General features: G+C 41.7%; 1 protein-coding gene across 2 annotated transcripts; it reads left to right on the forward strand.

The window, feature by feature from the left end:
* Window positions 1-1,621: 1,621 nt before the first annotated feature.
* On the forward strand, window positions 1,622-22,381 carry taok1b (TAO kinase 1b). 2 transcript variants are annotated; one of them, XM_019363687.2, is made up of 21 exons: window positions 1,622-2,256; window positions 12,018-12,276; window positions 12,637-12,708; window positions 13,249-13,350; window positions 13,427-13,472; window positions 13,577-13,673; window positions 13,881-13,994; window positions 14,342-14,433; window positions 14,896-14,989; window positions 15,246-15,327; window positions 17,535-17,702; window positions 17,922-18,128; window positions 18,361-18,495; window positions 18,708-18,944; window positions 19,065-19,193; window positions 20,270-20,353; window positions 20,472-20,591; window positions 20,683-20,922; window positions 21,031-21,243; window positions 21,443-21,625; window positions 21,873-22,381. In XM_019363687.2, the coding sequence occupies exons 2-21, from the start codon at window positions 12,145-12,147 to the stop codon at window positions 22,254-22,256; spliced, it is 2,931 nt and encodes a 976-aa protein (XP_019219232.1). In that variant the 5' UTR covers window positions 1,622-2,256; window positions 12,018-12,144; the 3' UTR covers window positions 22,257-22,381. The 2 variants fall into 2 exon arrangements, with proteins under 2 accessions (XP_019219232.1, XP_019219233.1); XM_019363688.2 differs by lacking the exon at window positions 1,622-2,256 and adding an exon at window positions 2,760-2,892.
* The last annotated feature ends 411 nt before the right edge of the window (window positions 22,382-22,792 follow it).

Consider the following 22,792-nt stretch of genomic DNA (forward strand, 5'->3'; position numbering starts at 1 on the left):
AAATCTGCTAGTATATGCACAATGCCAGGACCCTGAAACTGAACAAACAAAGCAGATCATTGATTTTTTTTTTTTTTCTTCATACATGAGATTCGAAGAATGTCTGTATTTAGAGGTCTTTGTCCTCATTTAAAGCCAGCTATGGAATACCAAAAGCTTCACATGTATGCCCTCGTGTGGTAGCCGAAGATTACACAGGTGGGAGTGATGGAACAACAACCGTTATGTATATAAGACCTGTGGGTGTGTTGATACATTTTTGCTTTTAAAAAGAAAATTGGCAAACTGATGAGTCAGGTAAATCAGTTATTATAAACAACATAAATTGGAAATCTCTAGGAGGGGAAAAAAGATGTAATGTCCCTAATCCTTAGACACCCCCAGAAGACAGTCTACATAGTTCTAGGCTTAATGTGGTATAAGTTTAAATTTGTGGTGTAAATGGAAATTCAGCTACTGCACTTTTAAGTAGCAACAGTGTAAGATGAGTGCCCGAGGGGGGGTGCTTCCTGGTAGTCACTGCCACATGACCGCAAGCATCTGTTTGTGCATGTATCTCCGGGAAACATGGATGCATCGTGCATCTCTACACAAGAACAAACACCTCAAATATGTTCAGTTCTAGTTTGAACAAACCCAAATGCCTCATTACACTCCGAGTGGTGGGTGAAGAGGGGGCTGGATTGGGTCTTGTAAAATATGGCCCTATATATTTATCTGCGCATCATGGGCTGCGAGTTCTGCAGCCTATCCATCTGTATCATTTGCTTCAGTGTACTTCTGCGCCTGGATACAGACCACACAGGCAGGACCTGATTCCCATCATCATGACAACAGGGATGCCAAGCAACCAATCATAGCCCTTCGAGTCCTGCTCTGGAAGCTGATTGGCTTCCCAGCCTGCAGCCTGTTGTGGAATGTCCATCTTTAACCTCTCTGCTGCCAAGCACAGCGCATATACATCCTATATCGCAGTACGGAGTACTGCTGCATGTGTGAGCTTCCTCTGAATTATTGGTAAAGCTTTGTGTACGCCACGGCTGGAACATCTGAATGAAATCCATTGTTTTTTGGCAGCGTAAACAAAAACCCACGCGTGTGCTGCTCCCCTGATGTAAACACAGCATGACTGATCATCTGTCATCTGCACGAACCTGCTTCATATTTTATTCCAGGTCGACCCGGAGTATTCCGTAAATCTGACAGAGCACAAACTGGGGAGGGGGGGAATCTTGTAGTTACACAATAATGTCATTATAATAGACTATGCACAATTTCTCCATAGCTGTATGCTAGAATTAAGTCCTCGTGAATAAACTCCACTCTTTCCATTTTTCCATGGACGTGGTCTGTTGTCCACAGACAAACAAATGTTAAACAATTACTATATGTATATATATATATATATATATATATATATATATATATATATAATGTAGCTACACAGCTATACAACTCAGTGTTGTGAACAAATCGCGGGGAAGGGAATGTTTACAGTCATTATGTGTATTACTTTCTCCATCCACACACCACACACACTTCTGTGTGTTTGGAGTTGTTGGATGGCATAGCAAACTGTAGGGAGGGAGAGAGGGGGCAACATTTAGCTCGCGGGGTACAGCAGGACAACCTCGGCGAGTCCACCCCCCCCCGCCCCCCACCTCCAAAACTGTCACACGTGTACTGTCGCTTCAGTTAAAGCTGGCTCTTGAGCCGCTCCGACTCCTGTTTGTTTCATTAGCTCCTCGGTTCCTTCCCGGTGGAAGGGAGGTGATTCTCTCCGCCGCCATTTTTGGGGAACTGCTTATTCGTAAAGAAACTTTGCTAGCTGCTGCCTAACGTTAGCAGCTAGCTGGTTGGCCAGTACCCTGCCTGCCTTCCCTGCAGCTCGTTGTGACAGTTTAAGCTTGGCAGTCAGTCGTTATCCAGCTCAGCTCTTTGCTTCGCTTTCATATAAATATTTATTATTTTCACTTGCTGACGAAAATCGGTTAGTGCTAAGGAGAATAATCGGGCTGGGCAGAATGACCGTCTGTATTTGGGTAGGGCAATTATGCGGTTAGATTAGCGAATTAGCATTGCTAACTTATCGGCTAGCGAATTCCGCACTCTGATTTGCCCGGATTGCTTTGCCTGCCCGTGATTTAGCCACAGACACCTTGCCCTGCTCTGTTCCCGAGTAACCGGATTAAGCAGCCGTTCATACCCCCACTTCATCTCAACCTGTGTGGATTCATTTTTTTTTTCCTTGACAAGGTGAGTTCATAACCAACTTTAGCGTTCTGCTAACGTTTACTCTGTGTGTTGATTTGTTCTCCCAACGCTATATACTGCAACGGAGCTTAATTTCAATATATCTTAGCTTACGAGCTAGCCAGCCAAATAGGATGCTATTTGCCAGCTAACCAAAAGTTGCTGTCACAACTTCTACAATGTGTCACATCAACAGATTTTTTTTTTTTAGTCCGCCTTTACTGGGCAAGTTGAGTCACCTATTGTTAGTATGAAGACAGTATGTTTTTAATGGCGACGTGACATGTCTCTAATTGATCCAAATGTACAAGGGGCAATGCTGGAGAGCTAAATCGAGAGTTGTTATCATGGTAGTAAAAGGATGGGTACAGATTGCTTTACCTAAGGAGCGTTAGCTAGCTGCTTTAGCATGCTAATCCGCTTTATGCAACTATGGTTGAAAGCAGTGCCACTCCCTCGTTTTGTTTTTGTCCACTGTGGCTGTACGGCAACACTGAGTGAAACTCGCCTCTGAGCAGGGGAGGGTGTCTGCTTGGCAAGTTTGTTTACCTCTAAGGGACATCGTCACATACTGTCTGAATAGCTATGCAGTGTGGCGGTAGGTGACATTGGTCCAGGCTCATCCTATGTATGTCGCACGTAAGTTGCTTTCCCTGGCTTTGTGTTTACAAGCGGCGTTGGCCAGCAGAGTCTGACAAATCATCGTTGCCGTGTGCGAGAACGGGTAGAGCTCACGTCGGTCGGCGGCTGGTGTTTTTTTTAGTGCACTGACGTGAATCGCATTCTTCAGTTTTCAGTGTTGATATTGCGTAACAGTGGATATTACTCGGCAAGCTTCCCTTCTGCCTGGCTTATCTGCGTCTTTGTCGCCTAACTTATGCATTACACAGAGGACCAGCCGCACACGGAGGCAACACGACACTGAATGTGGTTCAGTAACGCCAGAGTTGTGGCACCAAGTTCTTCATGCATCCAAATAAGACGTTGCGCTTCGTTTGGGGTGATTTCTCAAATGTCCCAGGCTTGGTGGCTGACATGCCTTCTCTAGATGTTTGTGTGCAGTGTAGCAGGACTTTCTCTGCTACTCACTGATCACTAATTTTTCTGGCAGGCTGCCTGTCTGCCTGCTTTCCGGGTTTATTATAACTTGGTCTCATCTGATCACCGGCTAGTTGTTCATTTACATGTCTGCATGACTGTCAGAACAACAGTGCGTTCACACTGTCAAGCTACAGTGAGTGGTGCCCAGTGTCTTGATTGCTGGAGAAGCCCTTATAAAGTTGTTTTCTTGCCTGCCAGTGTTATATCAGGGTGATGTTGAATATAGGCAAACTGCATAATGGATTTAAGCGGCCTCAGAGCAAAGCCTGCAGTTGTTGCTCAAGTTGAGATCAAAGGCAGGCAGTAGTAGTCTTGCCTTATGTTAGTGAATAATATATAATACACTTTCACATGTAATACCATGGACCTTACTTAGCTTATTGATTGTACAGTGCCTTTTATTGTATTTAATCTTTTTTAGCTGGTATAAGTGAGGGCTAATCACATGATAGTGATCCTCAGGTTCCATTTGTGGTGTTCAACTTTCAGTAGTATGGCAGAGAGGGGAAAGAATGATATGATTGTGGAGATGCTGGAGATGTAAACTGTAGCACCTATACCTTTTTAAAAAATATATTACATCCGTGTGCATCATGGGTGTGTTTTAAAAAGCTTTTGACATCAATGGAGGTCAGTCACACAGATAATAAGACTCATCTTTTAATGAGATTTTTTTTTTTCCATAATAAGGAGAAATAAGGGGGAGAAGTCTATAATTGAGGCTGGTTGCTTAACACTTGGAGACCAACAACATATTTGATGAGTCAGAGTGAGAGCAAGAAGTGGGGGATAGGGAGACACGTTCATTTTATTGTTTTCAGGTGATCAACTGAGGATACGAACTTTAAAATGAGACAAAAATGTCTGAAGATTGGTTTTAAGATACAGGATGCACAATGTCAATCATAATCTTTAAGTTCACTCTCAGATTTTGCAAATTGTTTCGATTACAATCAACTGAAGGTTTAAAGAGTCTATTTGACCATGTTTTAAGCAAGGGATGTGAATGAAGAAGTAGTTTGTATAAGGAAATGGTGCCAAATTGTGTAATCTGTGGAAGTGTATGCCTTGAAGCTTATCAGCTCTTCATATCAGTGCTAGCATGTTTTTCTGACAGTTGTGCATTACACAGCAATGACGTTAAACTCCTAGCAGTTGAGCTTTTGTACACCTGAGTCACACGCAAGCCTATTTTTCCTGCTCTGGTTGTATGCTTTTTCAGACTCCAAAAATACACCTGTTCTGTCGTTGATCACCCGTTGAGATCTGCTTTTATTTCAGCACAGTAAATGGATCAGGAATCAGATGAATTTAAGATGTGACCTGTAGATTAGGTAGTAATCTAATGTTATCATAACTCATGCATATTCTAAAATTCAAAATGCCCTTAGACCAAGCAGCCCATCTGGTTTGATGAACCACATCCACTGAGACGTATGAGTATTTTGGTATGTGGATGCCCGTATTTGCTGTTAAAGGGGCCATTTTAAATGCATTTGTTTCCCCTTCTCTTGTTCAGAGTAACTGTGGCATGTCGTTGACGCTCCTGACACTTGTCGCAACTGGAGGGGTGTAAATAGAGTTTTGTGATGGAAACTGGATGGTTCAGTTCTCTTAGCATTTGGTCACTGCATCTTTCCTCTCCGTCAACCAACTTTGCGATGGCACGAGAAATTGAGACGTGTTGTTGACATTAGGTAGCTTAGCTAGAGAACGTTCACTTCCTCCACTCAGTGCAAGCCACAATCAGTAATCGGTCTGGAAAGCAGGAGCTTGGACACCCCACCCTCCATCCCAGAGGGATACAAATAACATCACATGCAGTTCATTAAATTAACATTTTCTCTGAACAAACAGTTATGTGACGTTGCAGTGCTGTTGTTATTGTTTTTCTTTTTAATGGGGCGGCTGAGTAATTAACAAAGCATGAACTCAGTTTATTGACTGGTTCAAGCACAGATGAGTTACACATGACAGATTTTGTTTTTCATTTTTAAAATTAGTACCTCACCGGGCCTGACTGGGGTCGTTTATGAGCTGTAACTACAATCATGCTTCTCTTTTGGGCTTGAGAAGATTTTAATTATTGTGTGTTAATTAAGCGTGGGTTTTGAGAATTTTCTAAGAAATGAATAAGGAGTAGTTCACTAGGACCAGTTACATCAGGCTGGTACATGATCACTTCATGAGATGTATCACCTTCCTATTTTGAATTATTTAACAGTACAGCATAAAGCATCTTCTAGGCACCATTTGTATGAATATGTATATATAACAAACATAACGAAACAATTAAATTCCTGCAGTTCTGTTGGGGGGAAGCATATCCATAGGTGATCATAGGTATTCTGGTTAATAACTCCAGTCAAATACAGTAGGCAGTGAGGGGGTGTAATCGCCCAAAAATAACTAAACACAAGCATGTGGGTGTAACGTGGATGTGTTGAAGAACTAAGGAAGAGTAATCGCTCCAACAGTATGTTTAGTGCGGTGGCTGGCAGGACATGTGGCGCAATGTTAACCTTCATACTTAATCTGGTATTACATTTTGTATTCAAAGCCATTATTGGTGTAATTGCAGCTTGCCAAATAAGACTTTGAATCATCCGCTTTCAAGAATAAAAAAAGGTTAATTGGAGTCTAATTAATAACAGTAATTAAAGTGTGTTATGTTGTAGTAATGGATGTTTTAGGATGGGTTTTAATTGGCTTTTAATAAAATTCTTTGGAACATCTTGTACATATTTTTCGCTGCTGTTGGTGAGCCGTCAGCTCCACAGCGTTGCTCCTCTGTAGCTAATCCTGTGGAGCTGAGAGAAATTCACTATGGAATCAATAACTTATTTGATTATTTATTATCCTTCTCCATTTCTCTCCCTCTATCTCTCTCTCTCTCTCTCCCTCTCTCTCCCCCTCTCTCTCTCTGTGCTTCTCAATCACACCCGTTGCTACTCAGCTTTGTGTATTGCTTGCCTCTTCATTAGGCTTCATGGTGATTTTTACAGTGCAGAGGAAATCAATTCGCATAACTCTTCAAGAGAGAATCCATTTTCTCAAGCAGTAAAGCAGAACAGTGTCCAGCACTTCTCCTCTTAATAATTGCATGTGCTTACACACATCTAGCAATGCAGCTCAGATTTTTCCAGATTTAGTCATGTGACAGAGTTCAGTGCTTGATTCGCTCTTCTCAGCAGTGTTATTTAAATTAGAATTAATCTTTGCTCCTTTTGTTTCTGTATTTCCCCTGTAATGTTAATATAATACTACAAGAGATATATTATTGCAATTAACCATTTTAACTGCTGTTTTTTAAGTTATGCTTCATTACACCAACAGAAAGCCTGCATCTTTTACACGTTAAAGTGTAATAATTGTGTGAATAGCAAAGCATTTAGCATGAGAGGGAAAAATTACCATTGTAATAAATGACCACTGCAAAACACTATTGAGAAAATATGTAGTTACCTTTGTATTACCTTTCAGTTACCTTTCTAACCGCTAGACAGTATACCAGATGTACCAGTTTGAACTTCCTGGATGGCACACATTTTTTTAAATACTACCATGACGGTGAATAGTCAAAACTTGTAGCTTTAAAGGTTCCATTGAGACAGTGATTGCATTAACTGGCCATACTTATCAGGTACAGTTCTAATGCGGTTAAAAAATATATAATTCATTTACACTGAATTATATTTAACATGGAAAATTTAAGTAAGTACAATATATATAGTTTGTAAAACTAGTAACTGCACATTTACCAAATAACACCACTAAAGCCTTAATCACACAGGTCTAGACGCCAGTTGTTGGCAACCTCCAGTAATGTGTATTCCCTGGTTGGTTATTAAGTTATTGATTCGTGATTGCTTTGCTGTGGTCCTCTGTAGTTTACATGGAAGATACCAACATGTCTGCAAACACCATGTGTTCTAGGTGCACTTGAAAAAAGGGTGACATGTCTGCAAACACTTGGAAAATACTCGCCAGGTGGGAGTGAGACTAAAATGCACAACACAAACCAGAAACAGAAAACGTTTGCCTTCAAAGACAAAGTTGTGCCTCACCTCTAGAACGAAGACATTTTACTTTGAAGGAGAATCTTTTCCATTTTGTATCACACCTTTCACACTATTGCTTGGTGAATAGTTTCCAAATGTTTCCAAACAAGATGGCATCTTCCATATAAATTACTGATGACCACAGCAACTTGCTAGTGTAAAGCGATTTTAAGTACAGGACCGTATACCTCTCTGTGACCAATTTCATGCTAGCAAATAGGGCTGGGCTATATCATACCGTTCACGGTAATACCGGTGTAATTTTGGGCAACGATAGGAAAATGAAATATCGCGATAGAATGTGGGTAAAACGCGCATGCGCAGTGCCTATGTTTACATACGCACATGGCGGCGACGCAGAATGAGAGGAGCGAAAGTGGATCGTTAAATGAAACGGATGAACCAGAATTGGTTTGTAAAAATGCTGCAACTTCAGTGGTGTGGAACTGGTTTAGCTTTCGTCCGTCAGATACACAACAAAGCACTATTTTTGGTAGAGCATGGCAGCGGGCTGTCATTATTACCGTGTTGTTTGGAAAATACAGCACACTTAAAATCAATCCTTTGAATTTTCTGAAAATCGACAGTGCCCCTTATAATCCCGTGTGCCTTATGTATGAATTCTGGTTGTGTTTACTGACCTCGAAACGATTTTATGTGGTACACGGCGCTCGAAAATCTGTTAAATGTTTTAGTACGACTTTGCTATGCTACAAACCCGCACCGCTTGATGGATTGTCGGAGCATTACGGCTATCGTAGGCAGGCGCCTCACGGAGTGATGCGTACTGTGCTTCAACATAATATTACCGTATTGTGTGTGTATAACCTCTTAAGTTTTGTGGATATTATACATGGTTATGCTGAGGATATGTCGGCCAATTTCCACTGGAAATGCCTTTTGGTTAAACTGTCCGCAAGGAATTTGCACTGTTACATTTTTATATAACTTTAATGCACATAAAAAACAGCTGCTTGTTTAAGTGAAAATACATTGATGGGGTTTTTTGCACAAATAAAGTTGTGGAGTTGTAAAGTATTTTGTCTAGTGTCAATTATATCGTCAGTTATATCGTTGTCGCAAATTTTCAAATGTATATCGTGATAAATATTTTTGGTCATATCGCCCTGCTCTAGTAGCAACCTTCAGCAACCACTGACCATCCTGTTCCAGAAACCATACTTTTCTCTTGTCACCAGTTGTTGCCAGTTGGTTTCAACAGATCTCTAGGGCTGCGTGAGTGAGGCCTAAAGGGTATGATGAGTAATGCAGGGTAGTAAGAACTATCACAGAACATTAACAGCTGTGAGGGGCTCTATGGCCACTTTCATCAGTACAGTAAAGACAGATGGGGGATCAAAAAAAGAGTGCAAAGGTTCAGCAAAATGAGGCATCTGTGTTCATTTTTGGCCGCAATACTACTGTGTTTGGCATTTCAGTATGGGGCTCAAGCAGCTCCGTCACACACAGATGTAATAAAACAGGTGAGGTAAAGATGAAGCTAATAGGTGTGTGTTGGTTTTTTGTTTTTGTTTTTTTGCCATTCAACACTACCAAATATACTCACCTATAGAAAGTGCCGCCAAGTATCATTTCTATAAGTATAGTTTGCCAAAATATGTTGTTATTGTTATGCATCTAATAAGTATAATAGTAATTTATTTATTTTGATTTTTTAAAAAAAGAACAACCTAAGAGTAGATTATTTATTTGGGATTTTGTTATATGTTTTTTTTATGTTTTGTTTTTCTATATTTTTTAAATGTAATGACAGTAAAATGGTTTCATTCTAGTCAGTTTTAAATATATAATTAAATATATATAAATGACTTTGTTAATTTTGCTTACGTTAAATAGAAATAAAAGGCTTGTTAGCATGTAATGTTATAGCCGTGCATTGTAGCAATCTGTGAGATCAGTGTGGTGCATTTATGAGGAAGTGTAGTCACATGTCTGCTAGAAAAAGTCATTGTGGGTTAGGAAAAGTTACAGAAAGCTTTGACAGCAGACTGTTGTTAACATTTTTGGTTGTTGCTGCTGCTCCGAATTCTTTGTCAGTATATCGTTCTGACTTTGAGACGAGCTTTTAGGTTAGAGCTGATATTTTTCTTAACTTGTCAGCAACACTGGTTTGAAGCTTTTCTACTTTCACGTACAAAATCCCCAAAATCTCAGAGTACACGGTACATGTGTAATTACATCTCTAAGCGTTAAAGTTAACATGGCCATGCCATCTGCTTTTTTTTTTAATGCGGTAAAACAGACACATGTAGATGTTTTTGTGTACACGCTACATATCGTTACTGAAAAATGTTGAGCTTGATTGGCAACACATGAAATGAAGATGTCATGCACTGCGTCTCACTGGAACACTAATGCATAGTTTCGCTTTTCTGTGGCAGTCCAGCACTCCTGTTGGCCTTTTGACCAACATGAGACTGGATGTCACGTGTCTTTTGGGAAATTCACACAAGTTCACATTAGCATCTCACACCAAGTAAAGCCTTGCTGTTGAGGTTCCATGCATGATGTCAAGTATGTGCTCAAGAGTTGTGTACCATATTGCATATGATATAGCCACTGATTGCTATGGAACAATGTTAATTCCACAACTGGTTGGCAAGTGGTTCCTGGAGTTTGTTGGCTGTTGCTCGGTGAAATTGATTGCAAAGAAGGTGCCGCACCAAAAATGCCTTTCCATGTTTGTCTTCAAATACTCCCTAACTACCAGCCAAATGAGAAATAGAGAAGGTTTAGCTTCAGAATAAAAGTTGTGCCTTAGCGCTGTAGCCAACATGTTTCAAAAGGTGCAACTTTTCCTTTGAAGGCAAACCTTCTCCATTTCCTGGTTGTGTCCCACACTCCCAAACTGAGAGCAGAGCGGCTGGCCAGTATTTGTAGACGAGTTTTTCACATTGATACAATCTACAGGCAATCTCACAATATGGTAGCAACCAAAGCAATCACAAGGTTTTTGCCAACTGGTTGGAAAATGCAGTCTTTTTGGTAGCGACAGGTGGTTGCCAAGCGGTCACTGACAGGTGTCTAGGCCTGTGTAAATGGGGCTTGAGCACTTATTTTTTCCAGCAACTGCTCTCAAACTTCAGCAACTACTTCTGCTGGCTTAGAAGTTAATGTCCCATGGATAGTGGTCACATGTATGCAAAATGTCAATACCTGTATATTAAATGTTTCATGTATAGTTAAATTGACCCCTGTTTATTGTTGAAGGAAGCTTAAAAGTTTGCTTATTTGCTTTTTTTCATAATGGCAGAATTAGAAAAATCTGAATCTCTATTCACTAGAATCCAATAGAAAAAGACTGGACGTCTGTTTTTGTTACTTAAGCATGTTTATATTAACAGTTTCTATTTCATTCTCTCCAAAATATTTATTGTCTTTGAGGACTCTGTTTCCCAATTCTTTTTCTTTCTTTTCTTTTTTAACAGTCAGCTGGATAGCTTTTTCAACAGGACAGATGTTGGGGAATTTAACTCACAGAGTTGTTGAGGTTGTACATACTGCTGTTATTATAAATACTAAATATTTTTACCACCCCACCCTTTCACTACTCAGGGCCATTTTTGTTTGTGTGAACCCTGGACCTCTAAAACAGAATTTCACACATGGTAAATTAGTTTGCTCTGTGAGAACACGATTCTAGATCAGAAAACAGGGTCTCAGCAGGCGTGTTGATCTCCACTCGTAGTTATGTAACTGCCAAAAACACAGCAGCAAAAGTTAAAGCCTCTGATTTTAAAAATTAATTTTAAATTCAAGCAAAGGAGAAAAAAAACATATAATCCAAACTCACAAGACAACATGTAGGTAAGAGAATTTTATACAAACTTTCAAAAAGTTTGTATGAAGCCTACTTTAATTCCCGTTATTAAAGAGTGGTAGCAACACTTGATTATATTTTTTAACAATGCCTTCTTAAGTGATTAACACGGGGAAACATTCACAGCATTCACATTCACTCAGCACACTAAGCGTGTGGTACATAATTTGAATGAGGCTCGTAAGCAGTATTAATCTTGCACATGTAAATGCGTTAGTTGTGAGTCTGATGATGCAAAATATTTGGCCCTATGCCAGGATTGATCGTTCAGTGCAGCTCACCCTTCATTTCTGCAGGCCAGCTCATAGCAGTGGACATGAAATCAATTCTTGTGTTGGAATATTTGTATTGCCCAGTCATCCCAGTAGTTTAAAGATCTGCAGTAATTGCTGAGGCAGTACTAGTGATGACTCAGCAGTTAAATTAATGTCAGCAGCTGAAGGCCAAAATCACCAAGTATAATATAGTTCAGAGGTGACCTTTCTGACCAACTCGGTCTTTTGTCTTTTTCTTTTCATGAAATAAAAAGTTATACTCCGGCCTTGTCACCCTGTGAGCAAACAAGCGTTTGAGAAAATATTTCAATTTTGCTTCCTTTTAGGTCAAAGTTGTGCTCAGATTTCCTTCTTTCCTCTTTGAAGGTCTTTGACTCATCTTGCTGGTATCATCAAACTCTTGTTCCTCCTCTGCAGGATCAATGTGTTTCATCTTGTCCTTGCTAACACATCTCGCTGTCTCTGTCTCATTTTCTCTCCATGCAGGCGCCCATGTACTGGTTCCTTAGGGTCATCGATTGCCACAGATGAATCTTCAGCTGCTTTGCCATAGCTCAGCAGCCAGATAGTCCCATCGCCTTTGCGTGGGTGATAAGGGACTACATTAACCAGGATGCCCTCCTCCGTAAGGGCAGGGAGCCTCAAGGATCCGGAGGTGGCTGAGCTTTTCTTCAAAGAAGATCCAGAGAAGCTTTTCTCCGACCTCCGAGAGATTGGCCATGGCAGCTTTGGCGCCGTCTACTTTGTAAGGGAACTGCATCTTTACACTGACACAAACAATAGAAAGACTCACTTTGGATTAGATATGTGGTTAAAACTGTACACTTTAAAAAGTGATAAAATCAGTTAAATAGTGTAACACTGAGCCCATAAACTCCACAGGAAAGTGTTTCTTTGGATGTAAATGTCCTCAGAGGTGTCCCTGCCTTTTGGCCATTATAGAGAATGCAGGTTAAACATACTCCTGGCTTCATTTTTCAGACTCGAAAGTTACTTCCATCTTTTAAAGAGATCTCGATAAACAACATTTCAAATGCAGATAATTAATGTTACAGTGTATGTTCTGATTGCAGCATGTACCAACAGTGTCCTTCTTGTTTCCCAGGCTCGGGATGTGCGCACAAACGAGGTGGTGGCAATTAAAAAGATGTCCTACAGTGGCAAACAGTCTAATGAGGTGAGAGCACTGTGGCCAGAAAATTGATCGAAAAAACACAAATTGATGCAGCAAATCATGAAGTATTGATGCCAAATAGTCCAAATCCAAATATCCAAAGAACGTTATAGGTGAACAGTGTGCTGTTTCTGAGCTTCCAGCAAACTGGAATTCACTTTCACTGAATCAGTAACTTTGCTATGTAGAAGATAAGAGATTATCTTAAAGTAACTTTCGGTAGAGGCGGGCCCGATAAAGATCTGCGAGACTGCAGTGTTAAATTTGCAGTTCTGATTTAAAATCACTGAACTTACAAACCCAACAGGGTCATTCCTGCCTGCTCATTTTTATTATTATTTTTGTTGTTGTTGTTGTTGTCCCAGATGCAGTCCTCTCTGCCAGTGATTTCAGATTAGCTCTAATCTGTTTATATGTAATCTGTGAAGAGAGCCACCCTACTGCCTTCTGCACTTAAAGACAAGCTTGTAGATGCAGACACAGCCACCTCTGGTTCGTTAAGCCAATCAACGATTGCCATTTAAATCTTTATTTCCCCAACAGAAATGGCAGGACATCATAAAGGAGGTGAAGTTCCTCCAAAGGATCCGGCACCCCAACAGTATAGAATATAAAGGATGTTACCTCCGCGAGCACACAGCATGGGTGAGTCTAGTTTACAGGCATGCATAATCTCACACTGCCTAGCACTGCTATTCTTAAAATGATGTCATGTTTCCAGCTGGTGATGGAGTACTGTCTTGGCTCGGCCTCTGACCTGCTAGAAGGTGAGAAGCAAACAGTTGTTTTTACTCTTCTAAATGACATGTGGCTATTTGAGTGAGTTCACATAGAAGAACCATGCACATTTGTTCTGGTTGTTTTCCTACAGTTCATAAAAAACCTTTACAAGAAGTTGAGATTGCTGCCATCACACATGGTGCTCTGCAGGGGCTGGCCTACCTTCATTCCCATAATATGATCCACAGGTGAGTGAGGTCCTCCATCAACTGTTTATTTTATTTCGTGAAATTTTAAGTATGTCAGGAAGCAACTGTAAACACTACATCTCTCCACGTATCCACATGCTGTGGTGTCTCCCTCTCTCTCTCTCTCTCTCTCTCTCTCTCCCTCCCTCTCTCTCTCTCTCTCTCTCTCTCTCTCTCTCTCTCTCTCTCTCTCTCTCTCTCTCTCAGGGATGTGAAAGCTGGCAACATCCTGCTGACTGAGCCTGGCCAAGTCAAACTGGCAGATTTTGGCTCTGCCTCCATTGCCTCACCTGCCAACTCTTTTGTGGGAACGCCATATTGGTAAGTGAAATCTGTATGAAGTGAAAGTTTAAGTGTGTGTGTGTGTGTGTGTGTGTGTGTGTGTGTGTGTGTGTGTGTGTTTTGCATGCATAAACCAAAACTGAATTTATGGACTCTTTAAGTGGGTGTCTGTTAAAAGCAGCGATTGACCAGAACTGATTGTATATTTTCATATTCACACTCATGCCCGCTGATATAGTCAAATGCTTTGATACTGTAATCAGTGACACCATATGATAAGGATTTAGACCTTGCCTTATTTACTATTAATTTACCCTATATTTATATTATGTGGCTTTTTGTCTGATCCCTTGTCCTGATTTATGTTTTTCCTTGAATTTATCCAGGATGGCCCCAGAGGTGATTCTAGCTATGGATGAAGGCCAGTATGATGGAAAGGTGGACGTCTGGTCCTTAGGGATTACCTGTATAGAATTAGGTGGGTGACAGTGTGTTTGTATGATTAAACTGACATTTATAAAGCTCATTTTCTAGTCTTGCTGAGCACTCAAAGCACTTTAACCTGCAACCCACATTTAACCAGACATTCATACAGTGCTTTATTCTATGTGTCTTAACATTATCTACCTCACATCCGTGGGCCAATATAGAATCAGCAGTTATCTTAACTTGTTGTGAGGGACTAGTGCTAACACTGCACCACCAGGCCACCTCTATTGTATCAACAAAAATATAACAGCAGGAGAAAGTTGCTTTTACTGGAAATTAAAGATTTTCTCCCCCTGACAAAGTGATTGTGATGTTTTGTTGCATCAGTAGTGTTACTGATCACAGTGGGGTATGTTTTTTTACTTTTCATCAGTTGTGAAAGGCAGCTTTAACCTTTCACTTAGTCACCCTGTAATTAAATTGGTGTCTGACTGATGTCGTTCTGTTCCAGCGGAGAGGAAGCCTCCCTTGTTTAACATGAATGCAATGAGTGCCTTATACCACATAGCGCAGAATGAGAGCCCCACACTGCAGTCCAGTGAATGGTGAGGTGTCACACATGCACTCACACAGTTTATCGTCTGTAAAGTTAAATTCAGCTGTCTGCTGGGGATGTGAAACAAATGTTTATATTTTTTGTGGATGCCAGCAGAGAGTTATTCTATCTATATCTAGTGTTTTCTAGCTGAAATAATGATGTTTGTTTTTGATGCCGGCTCTCTGTGCCGTCGTTTTTTGGGGGGTGTTTTTTTTTTTTTTTTTTTTTTTTGACAGTCTCTTTTCTCCTCGTCTTTGTTTCAGGTCAGAAGATTTTAGAAACTTTATCGATTCTTGCCTTCAGAAAATCCCCCAGGACCGACCGCACTCTGACGACATGTTAGGTGTAAGTGTGCGCACATGTGCTGATGTACTGTGCACTGCAACACAGAGACTGAGAGCAGCAGGGTCACTGTGCTAAGATGCGATACTGACGAGCCCTCTGGTGATGAAGCTCCCTGTGATGTTTGCACTCTGTTCTGTCCTCACATAAGCTTCTATTTTGATTCTTTAATCCTCCATTTCCGGATAAACTGACACAAAGACACGCACAACCAAAACATGTACAGACACACACACGCACACAGAGCTTGGTGTAATTACTATGGAGATGTGACTTCAGCGTCCATCTTTAAGTCAATAAGCAGCTGTCACTTAACGTGCTAATAGACTCTCTGTTGCTAATGGAAGTTGTCCTTTGGGTATGGAAACGCTGCACATTGTCTTTTTGTTTTTTTTAAATGTCAAATTCTAAAACTGTGTCTATCTCAAGATCAGCTGAAATGTGTTTTTAGCTGCTGCTTAGTGTGGTTTTCCTGTATGTGACTTGTAGCCCAACTTAACCACTTTACAATGCGTAGTAAATGCCTTTTAATCTTACGAGGAAATGCGTGACTCTATCTACCTGGGTATTATTCTTAGCTCTCATAACTGTCATAGCTTCACAGTCAGTCATCTGGATGATCTGCTCTTGTGCACATTTCTTCCCCTTATACATGGGGTTTTTTGTAAGCAGGCACATGGTAGGAAGAGTCATTGTCAAAATGTAATAATAGGTTATGCACTGACATTTTAACGATTGTGGCACTCATTCTGGGATTTTAATGTTATATGTTAAGGGTTAACTTTTATCGCTGACTAATATAACACATGTTCCTTTTGAGGATCTTGGGCTTAGGGTTAGTGCCAAACCACAACAGCTCAAGGTGCTTTATATTTTAAGGTAAAGACCCTACAATGAATACGGAGAAAACTCCAACACTCAGACGCCCCCCTATGAGCAAGCACTTGGCAACAGTGGGAAGGAAAAACTTACTTTAAACAGGAAGAAGCCTTCAGCAGAATTATGCTCAGAGAGGGAAAGCTGTCTGCTGTGACTAGTTGGAGGTGAGCGGAGAGAGACAAGACAGAAGATGCACTATGGAAGAGAGCCAGAGATTAATAATAACTAGCATTAGTAACTAGAAATTATTAAGGTATTAAGTTGCTCCTCTTGACCTCTGAATTTAGGTGTTTTCACTGTTGTTGTCACAGGTGTATAATAATCAAGCACCTAGCCATGCCGTCTGCTTTTACAGACATTTGTGAAAAAATTGGTTGTTTTAAGAGCTCAATTGTGGTGCTGCAAGAGGATGCAAGTTAACTTAAGTTGCAGCAATTATATTCGCAAAGTTACTTCCCTCCTAGATAATCCACAGTTATCTGTAAGTAGTATTAGTGCAGCGTTGGAGTGTTTAGGAACTGTGTGCTAGGATCTTTATGGCATGGGTTTCAATGACCGAGCAGTTCGTGTAGGCGTTACTTTTGTCTGCAGATACTGTAACTTATTATTATTATTATTACATGCTAATTTGCAAATTTCATCTAATGTTATGAGACTGCAGTGTAAAAAAACGAGCTTCACATGTGTTTTAGTAGAGCTTTTCATGTGTAAGTATATTTGATCTGATATATTTTTCCCCAGTTTTTTGCCTGAAAACAATTAATTTGTGTCATTGTCAAAGAATATACATATTAATATTCAGGCTAAACACTCACCAATGGGATGATGACTCTTAGATTGACACTAATCAGTCCATGCCTGAGCACCTTTGTCCCCAATTTAACTGGTGTGATTGTTCTAGAGTTGCTGATCCTGAAGCAGTATACCCAGGCCTGGGCTGTAAGGGTTTTGTCGGTGCAGGTCAGCATGGGGCTTAGGGGGATAGGGAGAAGGGACAGCAATGATCGGGCATAGTATGAGACAACCTTGCCTAGTGTGAGTCATCCTCCCATTAAATCCCAGGGCTATGACCTCATCACTTGCATTCAATATCTTTTGGGAGTACTGAATATCCCATCATCACATTCATAATATTTGAAATGTAGTACAAAAAAATGACTCTCATAACCAGTAACACTATGGACTCTTTATAGGCAGTTAGTCTGTTTCTTTTTCTTTTCCTTTTTTTATTAAGGCTCTCTGATGTCATTTCCTCATCTCCTGTCATGTTACTTAGAACCTACCAGTTAAAAATGGACATGCAAGTAACTTTCCTTTCACTATACCCACAGCACGAGTTTCTGCAACGTGAGCGTCCAGACTCTGTGCTGATGGACCTCATTCAGAGAACCAAGGATGCCGTACGAGAGCTGGATAACCTGCAGTACCGAAAGATGAAGAAGATCCTCCTTCAGGAGGCCCACAATGGGCCCACTTCAGAAGCCCAGGATGGAGACGAGGTGTGTGGATGTTTGTTGGCTAGCATCCAAACTCAAGCGACAAGAACAGGATTCACATGGGCACACAAATGTATTTGCCACTTTAAAAGGGCTTTTCTCATTAACTCTAAATGCGTTGTTTGTATGCATGTCTGTCTGCGTCTCCTGTGTCTTTCGTTCTTTCTCTTGTTCCCTTGTTTGCTGTCTTTCTCTGCGCCACTCTTTCGGCTTTGTCTTCAGGACCTGGAGCCTGGTGGAGGTCGGACAGGAACGGTGAACAGCGTTGGCAGTAATCAGTCCATCCCCAGCATGTCTATCAGCGCTAGCTCCCAGAGCAGCTCTGTCAACAGCCTGAATGAAGCAGCTCAGGACAGCCGCAGTGAGCTGGACCTAATGGAAGGAGATCACACAGTCATGTCCAACAGCTCCGTCATACACCTCAAACCGGTAGGTGAAATGACTCGGACAAATGCTAACAATTTAAAGGAGGATTCTTCTGATCTCAGTTTATAATAAAGCCTCACATGGCTTTGCTGGGAGCTTGGGCTCAAGTTACATCACTTAGCTCTCTCAGTCTGTGCATACATGTCAATGCTCCAAGTGTCTTGAATGTGCTCTGTCCACGGTTATACTGTGTGGTGTATCTTCTCGATTATTCTGTTGCCTTACCCCCCTCCAGGAGGAAGAAGAGAGTCTCTCTTTGGAACAAGCAGCCACCAGTGAGCCCACTGAGCCCCAGCCAACACCAGCTCAGGCCCCGAGGAAGCACTACCGCAACAGAGAGCACTTTGCCACTATACGCACAGCATCACTTGTGAGAACACATTTGCTTACTAAACCTTCGTTTGATTTGACAAAAGGACTGAAATATTATGTTACATATTTAGCAAATGTTTAAAATTCCTTGGTGGAGACTCGCGAGTAGATTTGTTTACCACTCACAAGCACAAGTGTCAAATCAGATAAGCGGAGTGTCCTAGTGTAACAGCAACATTCTGGTAATTCTTCTTCATCGTCATATTGTAGGTGACACGTGAGATGCAAGAACACGAGCAGGACTCGGAGCTGAGGGAGCAGATGTCAGGATACAAACGCATGAGGCGGCAACATCAGAAGCACCTAATGGCCCTGGAGAACAAGCTGAAAGGGGAAATGGATGAGCACAGGCTGAGGCTGGACAAAGAGCTGGAGAGTCAGAGGAACAACTTCACCCAGGAGATGGAGAAGCTGCTTAAAAAACACCAAGCGGCCCTGGAAAAAGACGTATGTAGACAAACGAAACTAAAATATTAGTTCAGAGGAAAAACATAGTTAATAGTCTATAGAGACAACAGCGAAATGCTCTCACATTATGATATTAAGCTACATTCATGTTCGATTTAGCTGAAGACGTTTGCCAACGATGAGAAGAAGTTCCAGCAGCACATTCAGGTTCAGCAGAAGAAGGAGCTCAGCAGCTTCTTGGAGTCACAAAAGCGGGAGTATAAACTACGCAAAGAGCAGCTCAAAGAGGTAACACACATCCGCCTCAGCAGATAATAAATGTAGCCTATTTATCAGACTAAATAAAGATAATTATAATTAAATTATAATTTAATATGAATAAAGAGAATTTTTACATGATCAAAATGAGTAAATTTACAATATCCAGTACTGCACAAAAGTCTAGAGTTGCCCCTCATTTCTTTATATTTTGCTTCCACTGAGCCAGACTTGTAATTTATCAAAGTGATCTGACTCAGTAGTTCTGCAGATTTTCTGAAAGGATTTCAGTTTTTCTTTGGACATTGGCTGCTTTTTCACTCAATGTTTGTCTCACTTTTATTGAGTTAGTAGCTAACAACACTTGGCATATCTCAACATGGTGCGCAGTATGTACTTAAGATATTTGAGCAGATCAATACCATCAGAAAATCATGTCTTTAACTTCTTTTTTTTTACCATCGGCCATCAACTAATTTACAAGCGCTTTTTAAATGACTGTAACTCCGTTTGTGCAAGAGACATAATTGAAATGGGTTTGAAAAGAAGAGAAGACGAGCTTTACGAGGAGATTGCTGCTGCATCTCATAAAGCATTCACAAGGTACTGCTGTCTGAACACAAACAGAAAAATCAGCTCTGCCTAGATTTTACCATGTGCGCTTCACATTACCATAACTCCTCCACCATTTTAGGCAAGAGAGGAATTCAAATGGTTCCTGAAAATTGAGAATTATTTTGTGATTTTCCAGCCTAAAGTCCATGTGGCCTGTATGATTAAGACATGGGTACAGTGGATCTCACCCCCGTTTCCCATTTTCCTAGCAGGGTAAAAACAAAAACAAAAAAAGGGGGCGGCTCAAGACTTTTTGACATTTTACTTCAGTCGAGAACTCAAATATTTTTAATTTATTATCACCCAAGACAAAGACGAGGAACACGCTTCATTTATTTTTGTTTGAAGATGGATTTAAACAGTTATTTGTGAGATGTGAATTTTGACCGGCTCGGGTTAAGGAATGCAGGGCTTCAAACGCCTTTGTGTCAAACTGAATCCCTGCATATTAAAAAAAAAAAAAAAAAAGCTAAACGACACTTGTGTGGCAGGAGCTGAGTGAGAACCAGTCAACTCCCAAGAAAGAGAAGCAGGAGTGGCTCTCCAAGCAGAAAGAGAACATCCAACACTTCCAGGTGAGGATCACTCAATATGTAGCTTTATTTGCCGAGTCTTTGATTTTTTTTTTTTTTTTTTTTTGCAGTATGAGTTTTATGGTTATTTATTACAAAACAACAATATGTTTATTTCCAGGCTGAGGAGGAGGCTAACCTGCTGAGGAGACAGAGGCAGTATCTGGAGCTGGAGTGTAGGCGGTTCAAACGCAGGATCCTCATCGCCAGACACAATGTGGAGCAGGACCTGGCCAGAGAGGTGTGGAGAGAAACAGATACCCAGCAGCACACAGTCTCACTTTATATCACAGTTTTATGATACTTATTTCAGTTTTTGTTTGTTTGTTTAGGAGTTGAACAAACGTCAAACGCAGAAGGATCTGGAGCATGCGATGCTGCTGAGGCATCACGAGTCCATGCAGGAGCTGGAGTTCAGGCATCTGGCAACAATCCAGAAAGCCCGGGCAGAGCTGATACGCACCCAGCACCAGACAGAGCTCACAAACCAGCTGGAGTACAATAAGAGGAGGGAGAGGGAGCTGAGGCGCAAGCATGTCATGGAGGTCCGGCAGCAGCCCAAAAGCCTCAAGGTACACAGAAAGATGGAGACTGTTTGTTTTTCCTTTAACAAATCATTTACTACCGACAATTAACTGGAATTAATCTCATCTCATTCAACTTTTATTTCTCCCCTTTAGTCTAAGGAGCTTCAGATTAAGAAGCAGTTTCAGGAGACCTGCAAAACGCAGACTCGGCAGTATAAGGCCCTCAGGAACCATCTGCTCGAGACCACACCCAAGTCCGACCACAAGGCTGTCCTAAAGAGGCTGAAGGAGGAGCAGACTAGGAAGCTGGCCATCCTCGCCGAGCAGTATGATCACTCCATCAATGAAATGCTCTCCACACAGGCTGTAAGCTTCATAAAGGAAGATCTGCAACATTTATCAAACATAAATCATTTCAGAGCAACATAGTGAGCATGTATCTATAGATTATTCAAAGCTAATTTGTTTAATATATTTGTGAAGGGCATCTTTGAAGTTGTCTTAATGAATAACAGCCACAGAAGAACCGGTTTATGTAGGTCTTTTTTTTTCCTCCATCCCTTAGCTGCGGTTGGATGAAGCTCAGGAGGGGGAGTGTCAGGTGCTGAGGATGCAGCTGCAGCAGGAGCTTGAGCTGCTCAATGCATACCAGAGCAAAATCAAGATGCAGACAGACGCACAGCACGACAAGGAGAGAAGGGAGCTGGAGCAGAGGGTGTCTCTGCGGCGGGCTCTGCTGGAGCAGAAAGTAAGATTAGCCTTTGTCTAATGTCAGGATGTGGGTGAGTGCATGTTGGGAAGTGACAGAACTGCAGTGCTCTTTTCATATCACTCGTTTACCTCTGCATTTATGTGTATTAATTCTCTGTAGGTGTTGCACATGCAGTTTGTATTTTATCTTTAGTACGCTGGGATTGTTCATACGTTTGGCCAGTAATACAAACAATGTAGTTGCCTGTTTTTTCTCCAGTGTCAAATTGTGTTTATGTCTCCAGATCGAGGAGGAGATGCTTTCCCTGCAAAACGAGCGTCTGGAGCGAATCCGCTCACTGCTGGAGCGCCAGGCCCGAGAGATCGAGGCTTTTGACTCGGAGTCCATGCGACTGGGCTTCAGCAACATGGTGCTCACTAACCTGGCTCCCGATTCTCAGGGAGGCTGGGGTGGAGGAGGAGGAGGAGGAGGAGGCCAGGGGGCTCAGGGGGGGGCCACTGGCCGGGAGGAGGTGGAGGAGGCAGTCACCATAGTCATCACCAGGGGGGCTCCAGCTCACAGCAGTCCTGGGGTCACCCTATGCTGGCTGGGGGCCCACCACCCTGGAGCCTCCACCACCCTGGTGGGGGCAGTCAGAGGGGTAGCCAAGGAGGTGCGGGAGGGGTGAGGAACAGCCCACAGGCTATGAGGAGGACGTCATCAGGGGGGAGGAGTGAACAGGGCATGAGCAGGAGCGCCAGCATCACCTCTCAGATCTCCAATGGATCCCACCTGTCATACACCTAAAATACACACACACACACACACACACACACACACACACACACACACACACACACACACACACACACACACACACACACACACACACACACACACACACAAAAAAAAAATGTCTTAAAGCTAATATCTCACTCTGAGATAACTGTACACAGACACACATCACGCACATACCACAGTACATCTCGCACTGCACAGTACTGAGGCTGGGTTTACCTGAGCCCAGCCGCTCTCCTGTCACCACTGCTCTACATCAGTGTACTGCTAGCAGCAGTCTGTGGAAATCCAGAAGAGCTGAGACTAATAAGATGCCCGAGGGCCATTTACAGTAGTGCAATAGTTGTTTTCTTGTTGTTTTTTTGTTTTTTATTGCAGCCTACACTGCTGTGTGTGTTTGTTACTGCCGTATTAGTCTCTGTTGCC

This window comes from Oreochromis niloticus, linkage group LG10 (genome assembly GCF_001858045.2).
Source record: "Oreochromis niloticus isolate F11D_XX linkage group LG10, O_niloticus_UMD_NMBU, whole genome shotgun sequence".
NCBI lineage: Eukaryota > Metazoa > Chordata > Actinopteri > Cichliformes > Cichlidae > Oreochromis > Oreochromis niloticus.